Source organism: Drosophila arizonae, chromosome 4, assembly GCF_054131065.1.
Source record: "Drosophila arizonae isolate 15081-1271.41 chromosome 4, UAZ_ARI_1.0, whole genome shotgun sequence".
Lineage (NCBI taxonomy): Eukaryota > Metazoa > Arthropoda > Insecta > Diptera > Drosophilidae > Drosophila > Drosophila arizonae.
In genome coordinates this window covers 2453539-2472234 of record NC_142924.1, presented here as the reverse complement: position 1 = coordinate 2472234, position 18696 = coordinate 2453539, and the positions used below count along the sequence as shown (strand labels likewise).

Genomic DNA, 18696 nt, shown 5'->3' with positions numbered 1-18696 from the left:
TTACTCATTACACGCTATTATGTATATGTATATATAATATCGGTATCAGATACACACACCTGCAGTCACTTGTTTAATGTTATAAGTGGGTGTGCATGTGTGCGCATTCTCTATATTATTCGATCTGCGACAAATGACAAGTTCAAAACCTTATTCAAATGTTAATGATCATTTCGTGTTAGAGGCATTTATTAAAAAAATGAGACATAGTGATATTGCTTTACTTTTGTTTTAGCTTTGCGCTGGAAAACAATTCTAAAAATAATACGAATATGTAAATGTTCTTAAGGCATAATGTGCGCGAGCTGTTATTTAAACACTAGAGCTTTGATAGCACATGCATATCGGTGTGTCGGAAGCATTGCGTAATGTCGATAGGCTTTCAGATCCGATATATAATCGATAAATTGCTAATTTATGAACAAATAAATGCTCCTCAAACAAAGTGTTCAACTGTTATAATGTAAAGCTATCTGCATATTGCATTAATTTCAATTTAATCACTTCTACCAATTATTATTAGGAGTAAGTCTCTAAAATACTTTTGTTTACTTGATTTAAATTTTTTCAGCGAACAACGGCAGCGAGGGCTGTTATTTAACATACTCAACAGCTGTTAATGGTTTTGTGGCTGTTAACGCAATATTGTCAATAACAGCAAAAACATTTCTTCTTCTTCTTTTAATGTCATTCTCCACTGTTCAGACACGAATAAAAGCCGTCGTCGCCGCAAATTTTTTGCAATGCTAGAAAATAATTAAAAAATTCAAAGTACTATTCCAATTGTCAAAAGGTGGAGTGCGTGCAGTTAGAGAAGCATAATTTGGCCTCTAGGTCAAACGTACAGTAAGCATTTGCGAACGACAACAAGGGACACAGAAATTCTGCCGGTAGACGCAGACGCTTTCTTTCCTGCAAGAGCGAAAAAATTAAAAAATAAAAAATTGTGCAGCGTGTAAGTATGGCAAACATACATAATCGTTTGATCCGACTACATGTATTACAGGTTACAGTTAATTGTGAGTGTGAGTTAATCTGTTTTGAGCCATGTCGAGCTTGGAAATTTACGACTCGTCCAATTCGCAACTGAGCAGTGATGAATATAGCCACGACGAGGACGATGATGGATTAATGGATATGGCTGTGAGCAAACAACAATCGCAACCCGCCAAGTCGGCCAACAAATCGAACGACACTTCGCCGACCAAAACAGACAGCACCGCCTCCACCACGCCACGTAAACTGTCTGAGGACTTGGATGCCATTGCCGTCGCCAGTAAGCCGCCAGCTAGTCGAGAGCACACACAGCGTCAAATCAAGCAAATGCAGCGGGATAATAAGGCTAATTTGTATTTCAAGCGGCGCAGCATAAAATGGTATGTGGAATTGGTTACATCTATATTTTATTAATTTCCAGATCCGCCTAGAGTTTTTTGATTGAAAGTAAAATGTTTCAACCTCATGCAACTGCTGGTCGCTCATTGAACCTTTGAACCAACTTATTACGTCTGTCTGTTCGAGCTTTCACTCTTTAAGTTTTAAGAGAAACCGCATATCTCGAAGCTTGAGTTTCTGCTCAGAGCATTAATTTAGCTGAACTATTTTTCATCTTCCCCCTTCTACTCAGGATTTGAGCGAACTCTATAGGTCTGCCATTGAGAATGTCAAAGTGACAGGAATCACAGAAAATGCTAGCCTAAGCTGCAAATTGTCAATAATTGTCAATAGGCTCATCTCTATTCCATCTGTCACTCTTAAAATGAGGCAATTGTCAGTTTCAGTGTTATCTAGCACTACTTCATGCACATCTGTCACAGCATTTAAGAAGTAAGAAATTAGCAGTCCTTCAAAAGTCATTAAAATTTCAATCAGCAGCAAATCGCCTCAAAGCAATAAAGAGATCCATATATTAAAAAAAAGGAAGAGAGTCTATATCAATTTCTTATTAAGTGAAATTTCGATTTCTTAAACATCTTTCTGATAAACTAACCTCTAAAATTTCTCCATTAATAGGTTGAATCAACGCTTGAATAATAAAACTGACTACATGAGTCAGTTGAAGCGAGCGTTGCCCAAGCATCAGGCGCAGGCCAAGCGCATGGCCGATTACCGAGCAGCCAAGCGAGCCATTGAACGGGAGCAGCAAGAGCGCCAATTGCACCAGAAGCAGCTACAACAGCAGCAGCGTAGAGAACGCACTCCTAGTCGCAGTCGCAGTCGCAGTCGTACAGGCAGCCTGTCGCCGGAGCTTATATGCCTGGATGATGATGACTCTCCAGAGAAACCCAACGATATTCCAGCTGTAAACTTGCATCAGCAGCAGCAGCAGCAGCAGAAATCGACTGCAAGGACACCACCGCCGCCGTTTGCCTTACAGCTGGAAATCAAATCAGAGGCAGAGGCTACTCCTGCTGAAAACGGTTCCGTGCTGGATGAGTTCCTGTCCATGAAACCGAGCATAGCAGCTGAGCCTGTCATCGAAACAGCAGCAGGTTGTAATAACAGCGAACAGCAGCCGCCGTTGCAAGAGTTGCAGGAGTTGGTTGTGCCAGCTGCAAAGGCCGAAGCTAGCTTGGACATGGTTGTGGAAGAGGCCACATTAAAACGTCGTCGCTCACCCACACCGCCGACGGCCGTAGATCCACATACTGAGAAGCGCACCAAATCTTTGACAACTGTAGATTTGGATGATGAAATTATAGAACTAACACCTTACGCAGAGCCTGCAAAGCAGCCAATACCAACACCAACACCAACCCCGATAGCAACACCACTAACACTACAACAAACAATGCCGGCACCACCGACGACTCCGCAGCATAAGCCAGTCATTAGATCCAATGCTGACCCATTGAATGTATTCAAAGTAGGCTCACCCTATTCTCTGTCTCCGTCTAGTGGAATGGAATACTATGTTCAGAAGAAGGTGCTCTGCCAGCAGCATCTGGAGCAAACACAGCCAGAGAATCTGGCTGCGGTGTCGCTTAGCCTGGAGACACCTTCGCCGTCCATTGAACCCATGGACATAGCCTATCCTAATCAAAAGCAACTGGATGTGCCGAATATACAAACAACGACAAACGTCACAGTAGGTCAAGCTGTAGTCGACTATAACTCTTTTGGTACGCCCTACACAGCTCAGCAGCCGGCTCCGCAGGTACTGCAGCAGCCTCCACAGGCACAGCAGCTGCCTCCACAGTCGCAACAACAGCTGCTACAGCAGCCACAGCAGTTCCAGCAGCAACAGCAGGAGCAACAGGCTCCGCAGCAACAGCCGCAACAGCAACAGCAACAACCACCCACATCGTCACCACGTACCAAGCAACGCGATGGTGAAAGTAAGCAAACGCAAACTAATCAGGCTACAGCCACTTCCAATAATTCGCCAGTCGATCTGGACAATAGCAATAGCGATGCGGTCTTCCATCAGCGCATCAAGGATCTCTACACGGAGCTGGACGACATTATGTCGGATAAGGTGCGCGCTGTTAAGCCAGAACTCAAGTCCTATGGCGAGGAGAAAATGCGCATTGAAGCGGATCTCAAGACTTTGGATAATTTGATCGCTCAGAAGGAAGAGGAACACAATCGTCTACTACATTTGCGCACCGTCAAGGAGGAGTTGCTGGCGCGCATCGAACGCAAGGAGCGCATACTTATATTGAAGGAGATTCTGCCTTCCATACTAAACAAGAATTGCAGCACCTCGGAGCTATACGAAATGCATACGCTGCTGATAAATGAACAAAACTCGCCAATGCCATCGAGATATGGGCGCAACTCAATGCAGCAGTTGATTGACAGAGTCGAAAATGGACTGGATGAGATAAAGATATTGCGCAGGTACATATATATGGGTTTATTGACAAATTTCTTGTTACTTATGAGAATTTTTATAGTGTCTTGGCTATGCAGAGCAAGGCTCCTCGAGTGGCTGAGGTCCCCATGCCGCCACCTCCACCTCAACATTATGAGACGCCGTCGCTGCACAGACGTGACTCAGTGCCAGCTATGCGTTCGTCCTTGCTAGCCAATCGCACATCAACCTATGCCCGAGGAACTAGCATGCAGGAGAACGAACAGCTTCAGGAGCTAAGCAAGCGCAATAAGCCCCCTTCTCGGTAGAGTCAGCAGATATTGTTGTATATGAAGAAGTTTATTTAGTCCCTTTATTTTGCAGTTATCAGCAGCTGATCAATGAGTCCAGACAGCTGACTGGTTCTACAGCCGATCTCGCTGCCACCTCCACATATCGCCAAAACGAATCCATAGACACTCTGCCACGCAGCCAGCTGGATAACAATCATATTGATGAGCTGCCCCTCAATCCGTTGTACAATAGCAGTCCACTGGCTGCTAGCCAGGGGCGCAAAAACAGCAATACAAATACACAAGTGGGTGCACTGAAGTCTCAAGCTATCCCATATTATATCTATGCTAATTTTAGTTGAACGATCTACATTCCATGCATCGCGCGGGTGTGCTGCAGAGTCTCGATTCGCTGGATCGTGCCGTGAACCAAACCAATCGCAATACCATTAACAATCATAGCAATCGCTTAAGCTCGTCTACGAATGGGCCGGACTTAGAAGCGGAGCGTCGTTGCCAATTCTGTCTACGCTATAAGGCCACCTACATGTGCGCCGCCTGCCAGAATCAATGGTACTGCAGTCGTGAGTGCCAGGTGAGCTAGGATGAGCTATACATATCATATTTATATATTCATATTTAACTACTTGAATTCATTTCAGGTGCGCGCCTGGGACACACACTGGGAGTCGTGCCCCAATTAGGATATACTCGCTGTATCAGCATTACTACTACAATTAAATACATACATACATATACATATGTGTATGTACATATATATATATGCATAGTAAACACCTAAATGCAAGCCCCCACTATTTCATACATTTATATCAAACACTCATTCGTAATCGTAAAGTTTCGCTATCGGAATTTATAATTGCAATGCATTAAAAAAAAACGTACACGTAATTAACACACACACACACACACGCACACATATTCCATTCATATTCAAGTGTCGACAATTACAATAGCTCAATATTCGCAAACACCATTAAAAAATTAAATAACAAAAATATATATAAACATGCTATACTCAGTGTTAAATTAGTTACTTATATTGATGTACTTCAAATCTGGCAGCTGTAACTGCAGTTGCCTGTTTCTTGATTGACTTTAGTTGATATGACCTGGCCGATCAGCTATATATACATACATACATATATATACGTATAAGTTGCACTCGCAAGCAATTTCATTAATTTGTATAATTTATTACGAATTGCTGGAAAATTTAAAAATTTCTGTTATTGAGGCTTTTAAAATCACTGAAAATTTTTCGGAAATTTTGGCTTTCCATTCATAATGCAAGTTCATGCCATTTTCTATTGCATATTTTCGTGCACCTTCAATATATATGTATGCTTTATGTCGGCATTAAATAGGTTCTATTACTAACAGCAAATGTGTTTTTGGTATAAAAGCAATTTTGCTTTCTTTTTAAGTTTTCACTGCTTGCTTTATTTTACACATGTGCAACATCTAGTACTATATCATAGATCTTCCATAAAAGTCTATGGATTTGTGGATTAGTTTTAAACTTTATGGTAAATCGTATGAATTTTCAGCACACTAAATATAATTGTAACTTTCGGTTCTATATTTTATTTTCAAGGAATTACATATAGGATTTATAAAAAAAAAGAAACTTCTTTATAGACATTAATAATTTAAAAATAAAAAACAATTTATTTATTTACTTCTTTCTTTTTCTATGCTCAACAGAGAACTAACAACAATTAGAACATAGTCGCCAATTGGAATAGCCTTTATAGTTGCAATTAGCGGGCGAACACTGTAGACGTTGACCTACAAAAGTATACTACATAAAATGCATTTGATGTGCTTTATTTCGAAAAATATACATTATTTAATTATAGTAATTAATGTAATTAAACTGTACATAGATCAGATTTGTCTATAGATGAATGATCTAAGCAATTATCATAATGCAAGAGCTTATGATGATGTCTATGGATAGAGCTATCTAACTGTGATGACTGAGGCGAGTGCTACGTCATTATAAAGATATATATCCATAAGGCTTGTATGTCTGGTAACTTGTGTTCTATCCAAAGAGCTTATATATGTATCTATAATGTCAAATTGTCTACTTTGATAGCAATGTCTTCTATATATACGTGATAAAAACATATAACTATCTATATTGAGCTAGCTAACTTTCAATGACAAATTATATAAACTATATATTCTATACAGATTGTTCGTAAACTTAGATATGTAGAGGCATATATCCAAAATTAGTCAGCACAGGTGTTGCCTAACTTCGATACTTTACATAACTTACGTAATGGATCTATTTATACAGGTGTCGTCTAACCTTGAAACAGCCCATAAGGCATATAGCAGACATGGATATACCCTAACATAGCCCAGGTAAACAATCTCCCCGCAGCTCCTTCTCCTACTTACTGTAGCCGCGCACCTGGCACACCAGCTGAATGTCGGCAATGTGCAGGTGCAGCGGCTGCCTGTTCGTCCAGCGGATGCGACGCAGCTTCCGGATGCGCAGCTGCCGCTTGCAGTGGAGCTTAAACTTCAGATTCGGACTCCAGATGCTGTCGCTGCCCCGTCGAGTGACGCACTTGAAGGCATATTGCCACCAGAGGCGGCTGTTCTGCTTTGTGCTATGCTGCAAATTGGGGGCAACGGAACGTAAAGCGAACAACAGCGAACGAGAAAACAATTTCATTAGCTGTTATATTGGCATACGAATTGATATTCGTTTTTGATTCATTTTTGGCTTTATGAGCACTTACCATATAAACGGGCAATACGTAGAAGCGTGTGCACTCGCGCCTCCTAAAGTTGAATGCGATCGGATGCCGCTGCGTGGCCGACACCTTGGTCAGGTGCGAGCGTATGGCGCTCGAGTGGGTCGCTCGCTGGTGCTGCAGTCGGCCCTATTGTAGTTGTTGTTGTTGTTGTTGTGCGTTTGGTTCGCCAAATCGGTTCGGTTATGGAATTACAAAATGGGAAACGAGACAGGCGCACACAGGTACGCGCCGCTAATTAATTCATATTCAACCTTTTTATATACATATATTTTTCAAACAATTGAACATATTTTCTAGCTAACATTATTTGAATACCCTCACAGAGCAGAGAGTACAATTGAATGGCTGATGAAAATGTAATGAGAGCTCAGATAGACTTTATTGTTCTATGAGAACTCTGGGTTTATTCGATGTTGGCATGTTGATGGAATTTATGGGACTAATTATGCAAGAAGTCGTATTAGTAGTTGAGGTAGTATATAAAAGTAGTAGATGAACACAAGATTGAATAGATGTATGGTTGCGTAAATGGTAGTTAAGAAAAAGTTCTAAAAAGAGAAGTTGTATGCCAGAATAATTATTGTAGTAGAAATGTATGCCTAAAATGGTAGTATGTCAAAAAAGGAGTATACCAAAAAAGTAGTATGTAAAAAGAGTAGTACATCAGAGAAGTAAAAGTAGTAGTAGAATAAAACTACAGTAGAATCCGGTTATAACGACACTCAAGGTACCGTCGTTATACCCGGAAGGCGCTATACCCGTATAGGTTAGATCATAAAAGTTTGTTTGGGGACCAGAATATTTGCTATAACCAGAATCGTTATAACCGGATTCTACTCTAGTTATAGGAAAATGCAGTACAGAAGAGTAGTTCGTCTATAAATGAAAGGAAGTATATCGGTAATATCGGTACTCACAAAGAAAAGTTCCTATCAAAAGCAATGATAGTATTCATAGATATTTCGTATGTAGGAAAACTTATCAACTGGAGAACTGAAGATATAGCTAATACCATTTTTTGAGTAGAGATAGTATATCATAATAGACTGACAATGACTCTACTTATTGACACCACTCAATAAAATGGGCTTTGCTCCATTCAGACTGTGACCATACAAAACATTGCTTTGATATACAAATCTATTTACGTTTTTTCAGCTGCCTAGTGCATAGAAAACTCATCCACTATAAACTGATATTAAATTTGACATTCCTTAAAGTCTGTTCTGAGATATGTAATACCTAATTATTGTATTATTTCTATCACAGATCGAGAGAATTCGAAGCTGAAGAAATATGTTGCATATAAGAAATTAGTCATCGATCAGTCGATTATAATCAATAGCCTATCTATATATAAGTAAGTCTATTGCATCTTCTACTTCTAGAGCGCTTATCAGTTCAGCTCATTCATGAGTAAGTGCATCTAATCTTCTGCTTCATGCACATTGTTTGTTCTGTTATTTCTTGCTTAGAAGAATATTTATTGCTGCTAAATTTGGATTGCAAATTTGGATTCAAAAGCGAAATGCGCGAATATTTACAGCTGCTTGATAAGTGGGACTCCATTGAGATGGTGTTGGCTTATGATTGAATGCGGGCTCGGTTAGGTTCGCTTCGTCTCGGTTGCGGTCTCTAATTCTCTGACTTCAACTCGAAGCGTGAACCCGCAACCTTGGCCCTGAACTTGCTTATCAAGGCAGCGGTGATTAACTGTTTGCTATTGTTGTTGTTACTGTTGTTGTTTACATAATTACTGTAAACAGAATTACAGTTGTAAAATAGTTGCTGTTAAACAAATGCGAACTGACAAGTCGCCGCTGCAGTCGAGAGCAATTAAATGCGCTTATCAGAAAACCACGGCTCCAATTAGAACATGCCTCCTCTGATTGGACGTTGGCTGCGGCGAGTTTCTCAATCTGGGCTCGGCTGTTGGCTTTAGCTCGGGCTTTGGCTTTGGCTGTGAGTTTGGCTTTAGCTTTAGCTGTATTGGTAAACCGTTTTTACAAGCCGCTAACGCTCGAAAATTGTTGCTAATTAGTTGAAAACGCGCACGCCGGCGCACCAGACCTTAAAAGCGCCCACGATAAGCCGCCCCAAATGCTGGGCGTGGCTAGGTGCCAAGTGCGCGTGTGTTTCATTTTTTGATTTTTGCTTTTGGGTCCAATAAAATTTCATATATACATATAGATATATATATATGGACATTTGGAACGTCGTCATCAAGAGTCATTTGTGTGTCATGCAGGCTATCGGTAACGGATTGATATGATATACAGATATGATAGGCGATAGACGAGAGGCGCAACTGGCAAACTGGTAGAAGAAACAAACAAACTGAGTTTAGTGGCAGCCACAGAAATTAGCTTAATAATAAATAATTAGCTGAAATTAGTTTAATGATATTTGTGTAAGCACTTAGAAGCTCCGAGTTTTGGAACGGAAATTTGTGAATTTCTGAGAAGCGTCTAGAGCACATAAATAGAAACACAAGGGAGGAATTGATCTGGTTTTAGAATGGAAATTTTCATAGGGCTTCAATTTGCTATAAGAATTTTAAATCTTTAAAGATTATGTTTATTATTAGAAAATAGCAATGAGAAAATAGCAATGAGAGTCTACAGTGGATATAGAGTTTTTGGAAGAAAGTTCTTTTAGAAATAGAGTGGGACAGAGGGAGTAAGAATTCGGAAGGGAGGGAAATGTGAAAGTTGATGTGTCTCAGAGGACGTAGATGGGAAAGTCTTGGCTGGAGTGTGGGGAAAGTTTCAGAGAAAAGGGGCAGACAGAGAGAGAGAGAGAGAGAGAGAGAGCGGTACATAAACAGAATGATATAGCGAGAGAGAGATAGAGAGAGAGATAATTATATAGATGAGGAGCTTGCAAAAATGACTGTGGGATAGAATAAAAGATAGGCACAAAGAGAGAGACAGAGTTGGAGAGATATATATAGAGTGAGGGATAGATAGATAAAAAGATTGACACAAAGAGAGAGAGATAGAGAGAAAGTATGTGTATTTGCCAGATTGCGAAAGAGAAGCATTGAGATGAGGCATACCCAAAGTGTTCTAGATATGCTCAATGTATGTATGTATATATTGCTGTAATATCCAACATACTGACATGCAAAGCATTCAAGAACAAAAAACAAATTCTCGAATTGAATCGCTTAAGAGAATAAACTCCATATGTTGTCCGAATAGATGGGGCAAGGTCATTGCTAAAGTTGGATAAAAACTTAAACTTGAAAACATTGTTTCAATCTCGATGCTTCTTATCGATTATAATAATAATTAAGAGAACGGAAAAGTTTCGTTGATATTTTCTTTCAAAAGAGACTGTTCCATATATGTTTCCCCACCTCTGTACGCCGGGAGAACAAAGTCTTTAACTGTTAAATGGCCGTGCCTTCAGTCCAATAAATGTTCTTGAAATTATGTTATTTACACATTCGGGAGTACACACAGTTAACAGCATATTGTTAATAGATCAGTGTAAATAACCAATAAAAACGTCAGCAGCAACGATTTTTTATATTTTTATTTATTTAATTTTGATTTGTGTTTTGCTTGGTGATGAGTTGAAAAAAGTAAAGAAAGAACAAACTGTGCAAATTAAATAGCAATTGAATTTGATGTGAAGACTTTCTAACTGATTTTATTATTTCATACTGTAAATTGACTGATAGACTTCAATTGACCCGCGTAATATCCCGCCCGAACGCTCCACACGCACCTAGAAACTTATTCGACTCATATTGAAAGTGACTTTTAGCAATCCTTGAAAAGATATAAAGTCATTCGACTATCTGGAAATTGTCATAAATTAAGAAATCTTTCAAACCTATATATCTTAACCAAGAATCTGTTGATATTTGAACTTACATATATGTGTGTATGCGTGTATCGTATATGTATATATCTATACTATATATGCTTATGACGCTACGCTTCGATTCCGAGCGATTTGTGTGCGCTTTTTCGTTAATATGCTTAATGTTGATCTATGTGCGTGCCTCTGCTCTACGTGTGTGTGTGAGTGTTGTGTGTGTGTGTTTGCTGGGTTGTTACTATCTCTATCTGTCATTGCTTTGCCTATATGAATATATTCACATATATACAATATGTGCGATCGTCGTGTTTGCTGTTATTATACCCTATATGGGCATGCGCTCGAACTAGAGTATATTGCCACTGTCGATAGGTCTGTAACGGATGGGGAGAGGCATGGAAAAGCGTCTGAGCCACATCCAAGACATATATACAAGTCGAAATCATATGCCTGTGTGTGCGAGTTCATTTCAGAGATTACACAAGATATTCATCTAGTTTTTCTTCAAGCAAAATGAACCGATATATATCGGTTAAACACTCTTATGTTTCTTATTAAGTATTTTGCATAGTGCAAATATATTATACACGGAGTTACATTTCTCTCCTCGATCTGCTATTGTACTTCTGTAGTACTAGTATATATTGACATACGTATATTTGCTTTTTGGATTGATTCCTTAGTTTTCTGCAACTTTTCGGTATGTATAAAACATTTGAAGAGCTAGAAATATTAAATTTAATGCATAAACCCTGATGTTTTAAACGTTAATATATAGAAAATGCAGGAATTTAGAATTTTCGATACCATATAATCATATTTTGAGATAGAATGATGAATCAGATTTATGAAGGAAATAAAAGAAATAGAAGTTTCCCAAGGTTTGAGGTAGATAGTAGTTCGATTCTCTCCACATGTAGAGCATGCACTAGTCGTTCATAATCTGTTCTAACACTCTCGTTTATTGCCATTGTTGTTGTTTGACTTGTGCATACATGATTCAGCCAGTCAGTACACAAAACAACTCCCACAACCCACCAACACCAGCAGCAGCACCACCAGTGCCAGTACCAGCACCAGAGCTAGCGCCAATACCAAGCCCGAAACCACCACCACAATGAGTGGCGTTTGAGCATTTCAGTTCAGCACGAATGACAAGCCGAGTCGCAGCGACACGATCCGAAAGACCGAGTGAACTGGGCAACCGATCTATTCCGTTCCCGTTTGCCATATCAATTCGAATTTCGCATTCGTTCGGTTCGGTTCGGTTCGGTTGGGAGCTGGAGAGACAAAACATTTGATTTGATGTCATTGTTATTGCTGCGAGATTTCTTTTTTCCCGTGGATCTTCGTAGCTAGCCGTTCGTTCATGTTAATCGATGTTAATTTATACATTTCGTAAGAATCGAAACTCTGATTTTTGAAACGGGAATCGAGCAACGAAGATATATACAAGAGATATATATTGAAGTGGTGCACGGTGATATGGATCCCGATTTTGTGAATAAGTACAATCAAGTGCTGAGTCGCTTAAAGCTCATCGAGAACTTCGATGGCAGCGATCCGGGCAAATTGCCGCAGTTCCTGCAAAAGATCGAGCAACTGATGCCGGCGATCAACGCCTTCGACGATTACTACAAGGCGCAGCTGTTGGGCCACATTAAGAACAAGTGCACGGACCGGGCGAGAGACGCGGTCTTCACGCGCCAGCTGAGCGCGCCGGCGGGCAGCGGGAACGGGCATGCGAGTGGGACGGTCAAGCCGGAGTCCTGGCACAGGCTGAAGGAGCAGCTGCTGCACAGCTTTGCCGAGCGCGAGTCCAGCTACTCGCTGATCCACAAGATACGCAGCGCCGTGCTCGACTCGAACATCGAGCTGTACTACCAGAAGATGGCGAAGCTCAAGCAGCGCCTGCTCAACCGCAAGCTCACCCACAACGATACCCTGTACTCGCTGGAGGACATTGAGCGTATAACGCTGCAGGTGTTTCGCGACCATTTGCCGGAGCCGACGCACTCGATGATCCTGCGCCGCAACCCGAAGAGCATGGAGGAGGCCTACCGCTACATTGTCGAGGTGCAGCAGCAGTTCTACACACAGAACGGGCCGCTGGGCGGGGAGCTGGGCGCCACCTTCAGCACCAGCCACAAGCAGACGTTTGGCGGAGGTGGCGTGGGCATCGGTGCGAGCACCATGGGCTCTGGAGTGGGCATGGGCCTGGGCATCGCCTCGGTCGGACTGGCCAGCACCGGGTTCTCCTACAATCGACAGCTGTCGGAGAAGGGCGTCGCTGGCTCCAGCCAGGGCTACAATCTGCTGAGCAGCAACAAGTCCTACTACAACCAGTCGGCGCCCCTGGTCGGGGCCGGCAAGATGAGTCCCATGTTCAAGAGCAACGGCAATCCCTCCTTCAAGTCCAGCTTCAGCTACAACGGCAGCAGCAGCAGCAGCATGGACAGTTGGTCCGGCAGCAAGTCGAAGGATGCCAAGGGCGGCTATCAGCAGGGCAAAGCCGTGAACGGGAAGGCGAAGAGCGGCAGCGGCTGGCGCAAGTAGAGGGGAGCCGCAATTCGAAGATTGGATTTAGTCATGGGCCAATGAGCTAAGCCAATGGCATGACCTAATCTCTTAACCCCCTTCGCTATATCTCATCATTGTTGTTGTTGTTCTTGTCTTGTTGTTGTTGTCGTCGTCGTTGATGTTGTTGTTGTTGTCGCCAATGTAGTTGCTGTGACTAAGCCCTGGGAGCAATTGCAATTGCATGCCTCATGCTAATTACGAACCCCCTCGCCCGCCCAATTGCCCTCCCCCTTCCCCCACCTCTCGCGTCTAACAGCCCAGGTGGATGCTGCGATGTCGCTGATGATTCTGTTGATGGCGCACGTTAATTATTAGATCATAAGTCTCAAATGTGTATATATAAAGACCCATAACCCCCCCCCTCTCCAATCACCCTCTCAAATGTCGTTGTTTACAATAAAGTGTAAAGTCTAACACCATATGAATCCGGTCTACATGGACAGCCAGTTCAAGGTATAGCATAATTCTCATATCTTATCACTCATATCCTACATCTAGTTCTGGGTTCTACTACGTCCACTATACGCTATCAATATTTCGAATCTGCAGTCAATAATTTGAATTTTAAATTAATATTTTCATTCGTTTATCACGCAGTTCGAAATATTTCGAGAATTAAACGATCCATATCTTATATCGTATAAGGATTCTTGAATATAGTATATACATATCCATATCGGTATCCCCCATATCTGTCAAGTGGTTTCTATTGACTGTTTATAGCCTTATATCTGAACCCAGTCTAGAGTTAATTTTCTGGGGGATTTTTTCTAAAATATTATGATTTAATTGGCAGATAAGAAGTTCGAATATTCAAGGGCGATTTATAGGTTTGATATCGTATTCGTAGAATATCGTATATGTGTATTGTGTATTTATATCGTTAATTGTATATAGCGTAGTAGCTTTAAGGACTATATAATCAATATCTTATGCGAGTATAAGAAGCCCTATTCACTTATAATTTAATATCGTACATAAGAAAGACTGAGATTTATATTCTATATATTGTCTAGAAATGAGTAATGCTGGCAAGACCTACATATATGAGACATCTATTTAATATCCCATATCTTATCTCACATTGCCTAAAGTATATGCTATAAATCAAATGGGGTTTGCTTGCTCTCGCTTATCTATGTAAGCTATCAATGTCTGATCGAATTTTGAATATAATTATTCGCGACGACTAAACTTCCCAACGACAATACGATCCCTATCTTATAACGTCTAGAAGATAAATGGCCTAGAACATATAGATATTTATGCATATATGTAACGACCATGATAACCATACGATCTATATCTCATATCTTATCTGTCATACGCATTAAACGAACACATTTCATTTTAGTTGACTTAAGTAGATGTCTCATTTGTCTGCATTAAATATGCACATATAGATGACCCGTAATACGGAACTGATGTGACTCAATTAGTAATTGAACTTTATTAGAAATTATCTATAAATAAACCCGCTATGCGTAATCACGTTGTTAAACAACAGCTAATGTATTTGCGATAAGAAAACCTAAGTGGGGATTTATGACAGCTCTCCAATTTTATAGCCCAAAAATTTGTAAATAATTGGACTATTATCTCATATTGAAGAACGAAAGAAATTTCGCAATGAAACTTGTCTATTTTAAATTATGAATGAAAGATTGGGCTCATCAGATATGAACCAACTTGTATTTATCTCTATATTTCTTTTACACCTCAACCTACTGACTCATGTACTATATACTAGGCTTGACGTACACCTAGATACACAAATTGAATCGATATCTAAGATGCATAACCTCCCCACACTCTCAACTAATAGGCCTAAGCTCAAGCCCTCATCCCTCAGCTCTATATGAAACTTTATAAGATCTGTATAAACCATATAGACAATCATTATAAAGATATCGAGGATATCTAGATAGTGTATAGATCTTCGTCCACTTACCGTATGCCGTTGCCCGCTGCGGGAGCCCGCTGAACAGCTGTCGTAGTTGGCATCTGGAGGCGCTGGCTCGTTGACCTCCTGCAGCTTGACGCCGCGTGGCCTCGTCTTATCCTTCTCCTGCTTGCCAAAGAGTCCGCGCCGCTCGGCCATGCGAATGAGGTACTTCTCGTTGAGCTGTGTGAGCGCCTTGCGGCGTATGAGCGAGAGGTAGCTGCCCGTCGACTGCTGCTCGATGCAGTTGTCCTGATTGATGCAGATGTCGGGCACAGTGTCCAGCACGAATTCATCGATGTCCGGCGTAACAATCAAATCGATGCTGTCCACTCGCGGCAGCTGCACAGCCGGAGTCGTTGGCTCGCCCGGCTTGGATGCCAGCTCTGGCTGGGATTTGCGTTTATCCTCGGCGCTGAGTTTTTCCTTCTTGCGCGGCGATTCCTTGGGCATCGCTGCAGCAGGTATATTAGCGGCCTCGAGCTCGGCGAGGGCTTCCAGCCTCTTCACCTCGCGGTAGGCCTGGCGGTGTTTCTCCAAAGCCAGTTTGTTGATCACCTCCAGCACATGTTGCACCATGTCCTCGTTCTCAGTGGTGACTATCGAATGTGTTTGATAGAGCACGAACTGCACCTGCGGACGCGACATGGACATGGTGAGGGTGAGCAGCTGCTCCTCGAGAATGCAACCGACGCGCGTTTTGCCCTCATCGCTGACCTCCGATTCGGTGAGCACTTCCAGCATGCTCAGATCACCGCCACGCGAGCAGATCAGGTCTATGGGATCGGAGATGGCACTGAAAGAGTTCGGGGGCGTGGCAAAGATGCCCACAACATTCCGAAAGCGATTCGATTCCATGGGAAAGGAGGTGAAGGCGTCGCCAAAGAGCCGTATGTTGTTGACCTGTAGGAAAAGAGGATTATATATATATATATAGAAGGAGATATATATGTATATGTAATCTCACGCCTAGAGTTTCCATGTATCGGCGATAGTCCTTAAGATTGGCGCCCGCTCCATAAACATAAAAGTTATTCACACGATTCACAGAGTAAAAGAGGGCAGCCAGGTAAGCTGTGGCACGTGGCGAATCCACGTGGGTTTGCAGAATGTCACCTGGAGGTGCAATACATAATTCACATACCGAGAAATCCAGTTTCTATAAGCTCACTCACCATACAGCTCATAGTAGTCCATCAGCTTGGACATTATAGCCGGACCATAGGAAAAGTTTTTATCCTGAGGAGAGGAAAGTATGAAAACTTTTGTGCTTTGCTTTGGCTGAGATCCAACCCCACCTGCATGATAAAATAGTGCTCGGTCATGAGCTTCGACTTGGTGAACTCGCTGCGATCCTTGGGTATGATGGAGATGACCAGTGGACAGATGTTGTCCCACTTGCAGTGCTGCTCGAGCAGCGGCTGCTCGTCGTCCGGGCCGTGGACCGTAAAGCCCATCTCTGTCAGGATTTTATTGGCCTCCGTCTTGTTGCTGCATTAAGGAAATAACTTCGAGCTCAACCGTAGCAGCTACTGTAAGACTTACCGCAGCAGGAACGGATTGATCCAGCCGGTGACGACAGGATTTGCCGCCGCTATGGCCACCTTTTCGTTCTGCAGGTGAATGGGCAGCAGCTGGGAGAGACGCAGAGCGCCGACGCCGATTCGCATGCGAGAGATTGAGGCGGCCAGGCGTATGCGATGCTGCCAAAGCACATCAGCAATCTCTACGGAGAAAGCGAATCTAGAATGTCCGGGAAGGTATTCCTAGAGACAATTGCCATTACCTGTCACCTCCGCCTCCTTGTACAGTTGCATCTGCTCAGCTTGGTATTCCGAGTTGCGATTCCTGAAGTGGCGATCGTACAGCTCGAAGAGCATCAACCAAATGCGCTGCTCATCGTCGATATACTGTGGAAGTGGGAGGGGGAGGAAGTTGATCAATCAGCCAGTCAGTCAAGTCATTCAATCAGATAGTCGATCAGAATAGATTGTGAATCATATAAACGAAAACTTATGAAACTTGCTTGTTTTCTTTTTAAGCAACTCTTTCTAGCTGCTACGGCTACAAGTTTAGAATAATAATCAATCAGTCAATCAGGCTGACAATCATGCAGAGTAGTCTCACTTCAGCAGTGCTTCAGCTCTATCGTTTTTGCATAATTTTCATAATTCTAGCTCCTTAGTCTTAGACATTAGATTAATCATCAATCAGTCAATAAACTATGATTAAAATATAGTCTAATTTTAATATAGTAATTTTAGTTTAGCTGTTCAGACTCTACATGGACTATTAGATAATCATCAGTCCAGCAATCACAGTCTCTCTCAGTGCTTCCATCCATCAATCACTCATTAACACTTTAGCTCTATAAATATTCGACTTCCTTCAGCGTAAGTCATACAATCACATACCTTCTTGTAGCGCTCCTGCTCGAAGAAGCAAATGTCCGACAAGGCGTTGGACAACACAGATTTATCTACAATCGCAGAAAAGTGAGGTTAGCTGTGTGTTAAATGTGAGGTTAGGTGTGCACGCACAACGAAAGACATCGTAGATCAGAGAGTAGGCCAAGCGCATCTCGTGCTCATTCTGAAAGGCAACGGGCAGAGCGGGCTTCCTCAGCAACTTGGCTGCATTCGCAATGGTTTGCAGATTCCAGCGAGCGCTGGACTTCAGACGAATCTTCACTGTGGTCGCATGACAATACTTGAGCACGCGACTGCGGCCGCCACTCGGACTGATGCTGGGCGAAACGATCTTGGTGATCCGATCCGGGTCGAAGACGGGCTTATCTCGCTTATCGATGTCCTTGAGCGAGATGTTCACGTCGGAGGATTCGTTCACCTGTCGCTGGATCTCGAGCAGCATGAAGTACATCTTGTCCTGCCACTCCTCATCGCTGGGCAGATAGATTTGCTTGGTCTTGCGCAGCTGCTTGCTGCGCTCCTTGAAGATGGCCGGATAAACGGAGAATATGTCCGCGAGGCTGAGAAAAAACAATTGATTCGACATGTTCCGCACGCTTGCAACGAATGGCAGCAACTGCTGCGGCTGTCAGGCCGCCAAGCGCCATGCTGCACGCTCCAGTCCCCGCACAGCTTGGGGACAACTCTGCCTGATTTCCATTTACCATTTTCCATTTCCTTTTCCATTTCCATATTGCCAATTCGCCCGGTTCGTGCTTAACACCAATTCAATGCTGTGAGCGAATCGACATCGACTGCCAGCTCCATGCAATACTTATCTATCTCGCTGTACTCTGCCCCTCCCCTCTCCCATCGCATTCCCTACACTCACAGAAAATGTGCACGGCTTGATGAGCTAGTTGTTGAAGGTCGTGCTAGCAGCCTTTTAAGCATTCAAGTTCTTCAATGTTATGCAAGAAAAACAGTTAAAGTCTTCATTACAGATTGAATCAAATATTAATTGGGTAAACAAAAAAAAAAAAAA

General features: G+C 42.3%; 3 protein-coding genes across 6 annotated transcripts; 2 read left to right on the top strand and 1 right to left on the bottom strand.

The window, feature by feature from the left end:
* The first annotated feature begins 672 nt into the window (after nt 1-672).
* RAF2 (RING-associated factor 2) lies at nt 673-5125 on the top strand. Of its 4 annotated transcripts, none has more exons than XM_089467594.1 (7): nt 673-955; nt 1014-1376; nt 2014-3843; nt 3900-4121; nt 4181-4394; nt 4490-4684; nt 4752-5125. In XM_089467594.1, exons 2-7 carry the CDS (start codon nt 1048-1050, stop codon nt 4791-4793), a joined length of 2832 nt encoding a protein of 943 aa, XP_089323720.1. In that variant the 5' UTR covers nt 673-955; nt 1014-1047; the 3' UTR covers nt 4794-5125. The 4 variants fall into 4 exon arrangements, with proteins under 4 accessions (XP_089323720.1, XP_017862621.1, XP_017862622.1 ...); XM_018007132.2 differs by having other exon boundaries at nt 4448-4684; XM_018007133.2 differs by having other exon boundaries at nt 1007-1376; nt 4448-4684.
* Nucleotides 3379-18542, bottom strand: LOC108613595 (uncharacterized). The gene is made up of 10 exons (XM_089467598.1): nt 17784-18542; nt 17658-17722; nt 17030-17153; nt 16789-16969; nt 16542-16734; nt 16419-16482; nt 16211-16359; nt 15253-16146; nt 6873-7016; nt 3379-6745 (listed from the first exon to the last, which is right to left on the bottom strand). Exons 1-10 carry the CDS (start codon nt 18256-18258, stop codon nt 6518-6520), a joined length of 2517 nt encoding a protein of 838 aa, XP_089323724.1. The 5' UTR covers nt 18259-18542; the 3' UTR covers nt 3379-6517.
* Gagr (Gag-related) lies at nt 11737-13722 on the top strand. Its single transcript, XM_018007149.2, has one exon. The coding sequence runs from the start codon at nt 12207-12209 to the stop codon at nt 13275-13277; it is 1071 nt and encodes a 356-aa protein (XP_017862638.1). The 5' UTR covers nt 11737-12206; the 3' UTR covers nt 13278-13722.
* Nucleotides 18543-18696: the final 154 nt, after the last annotated feature.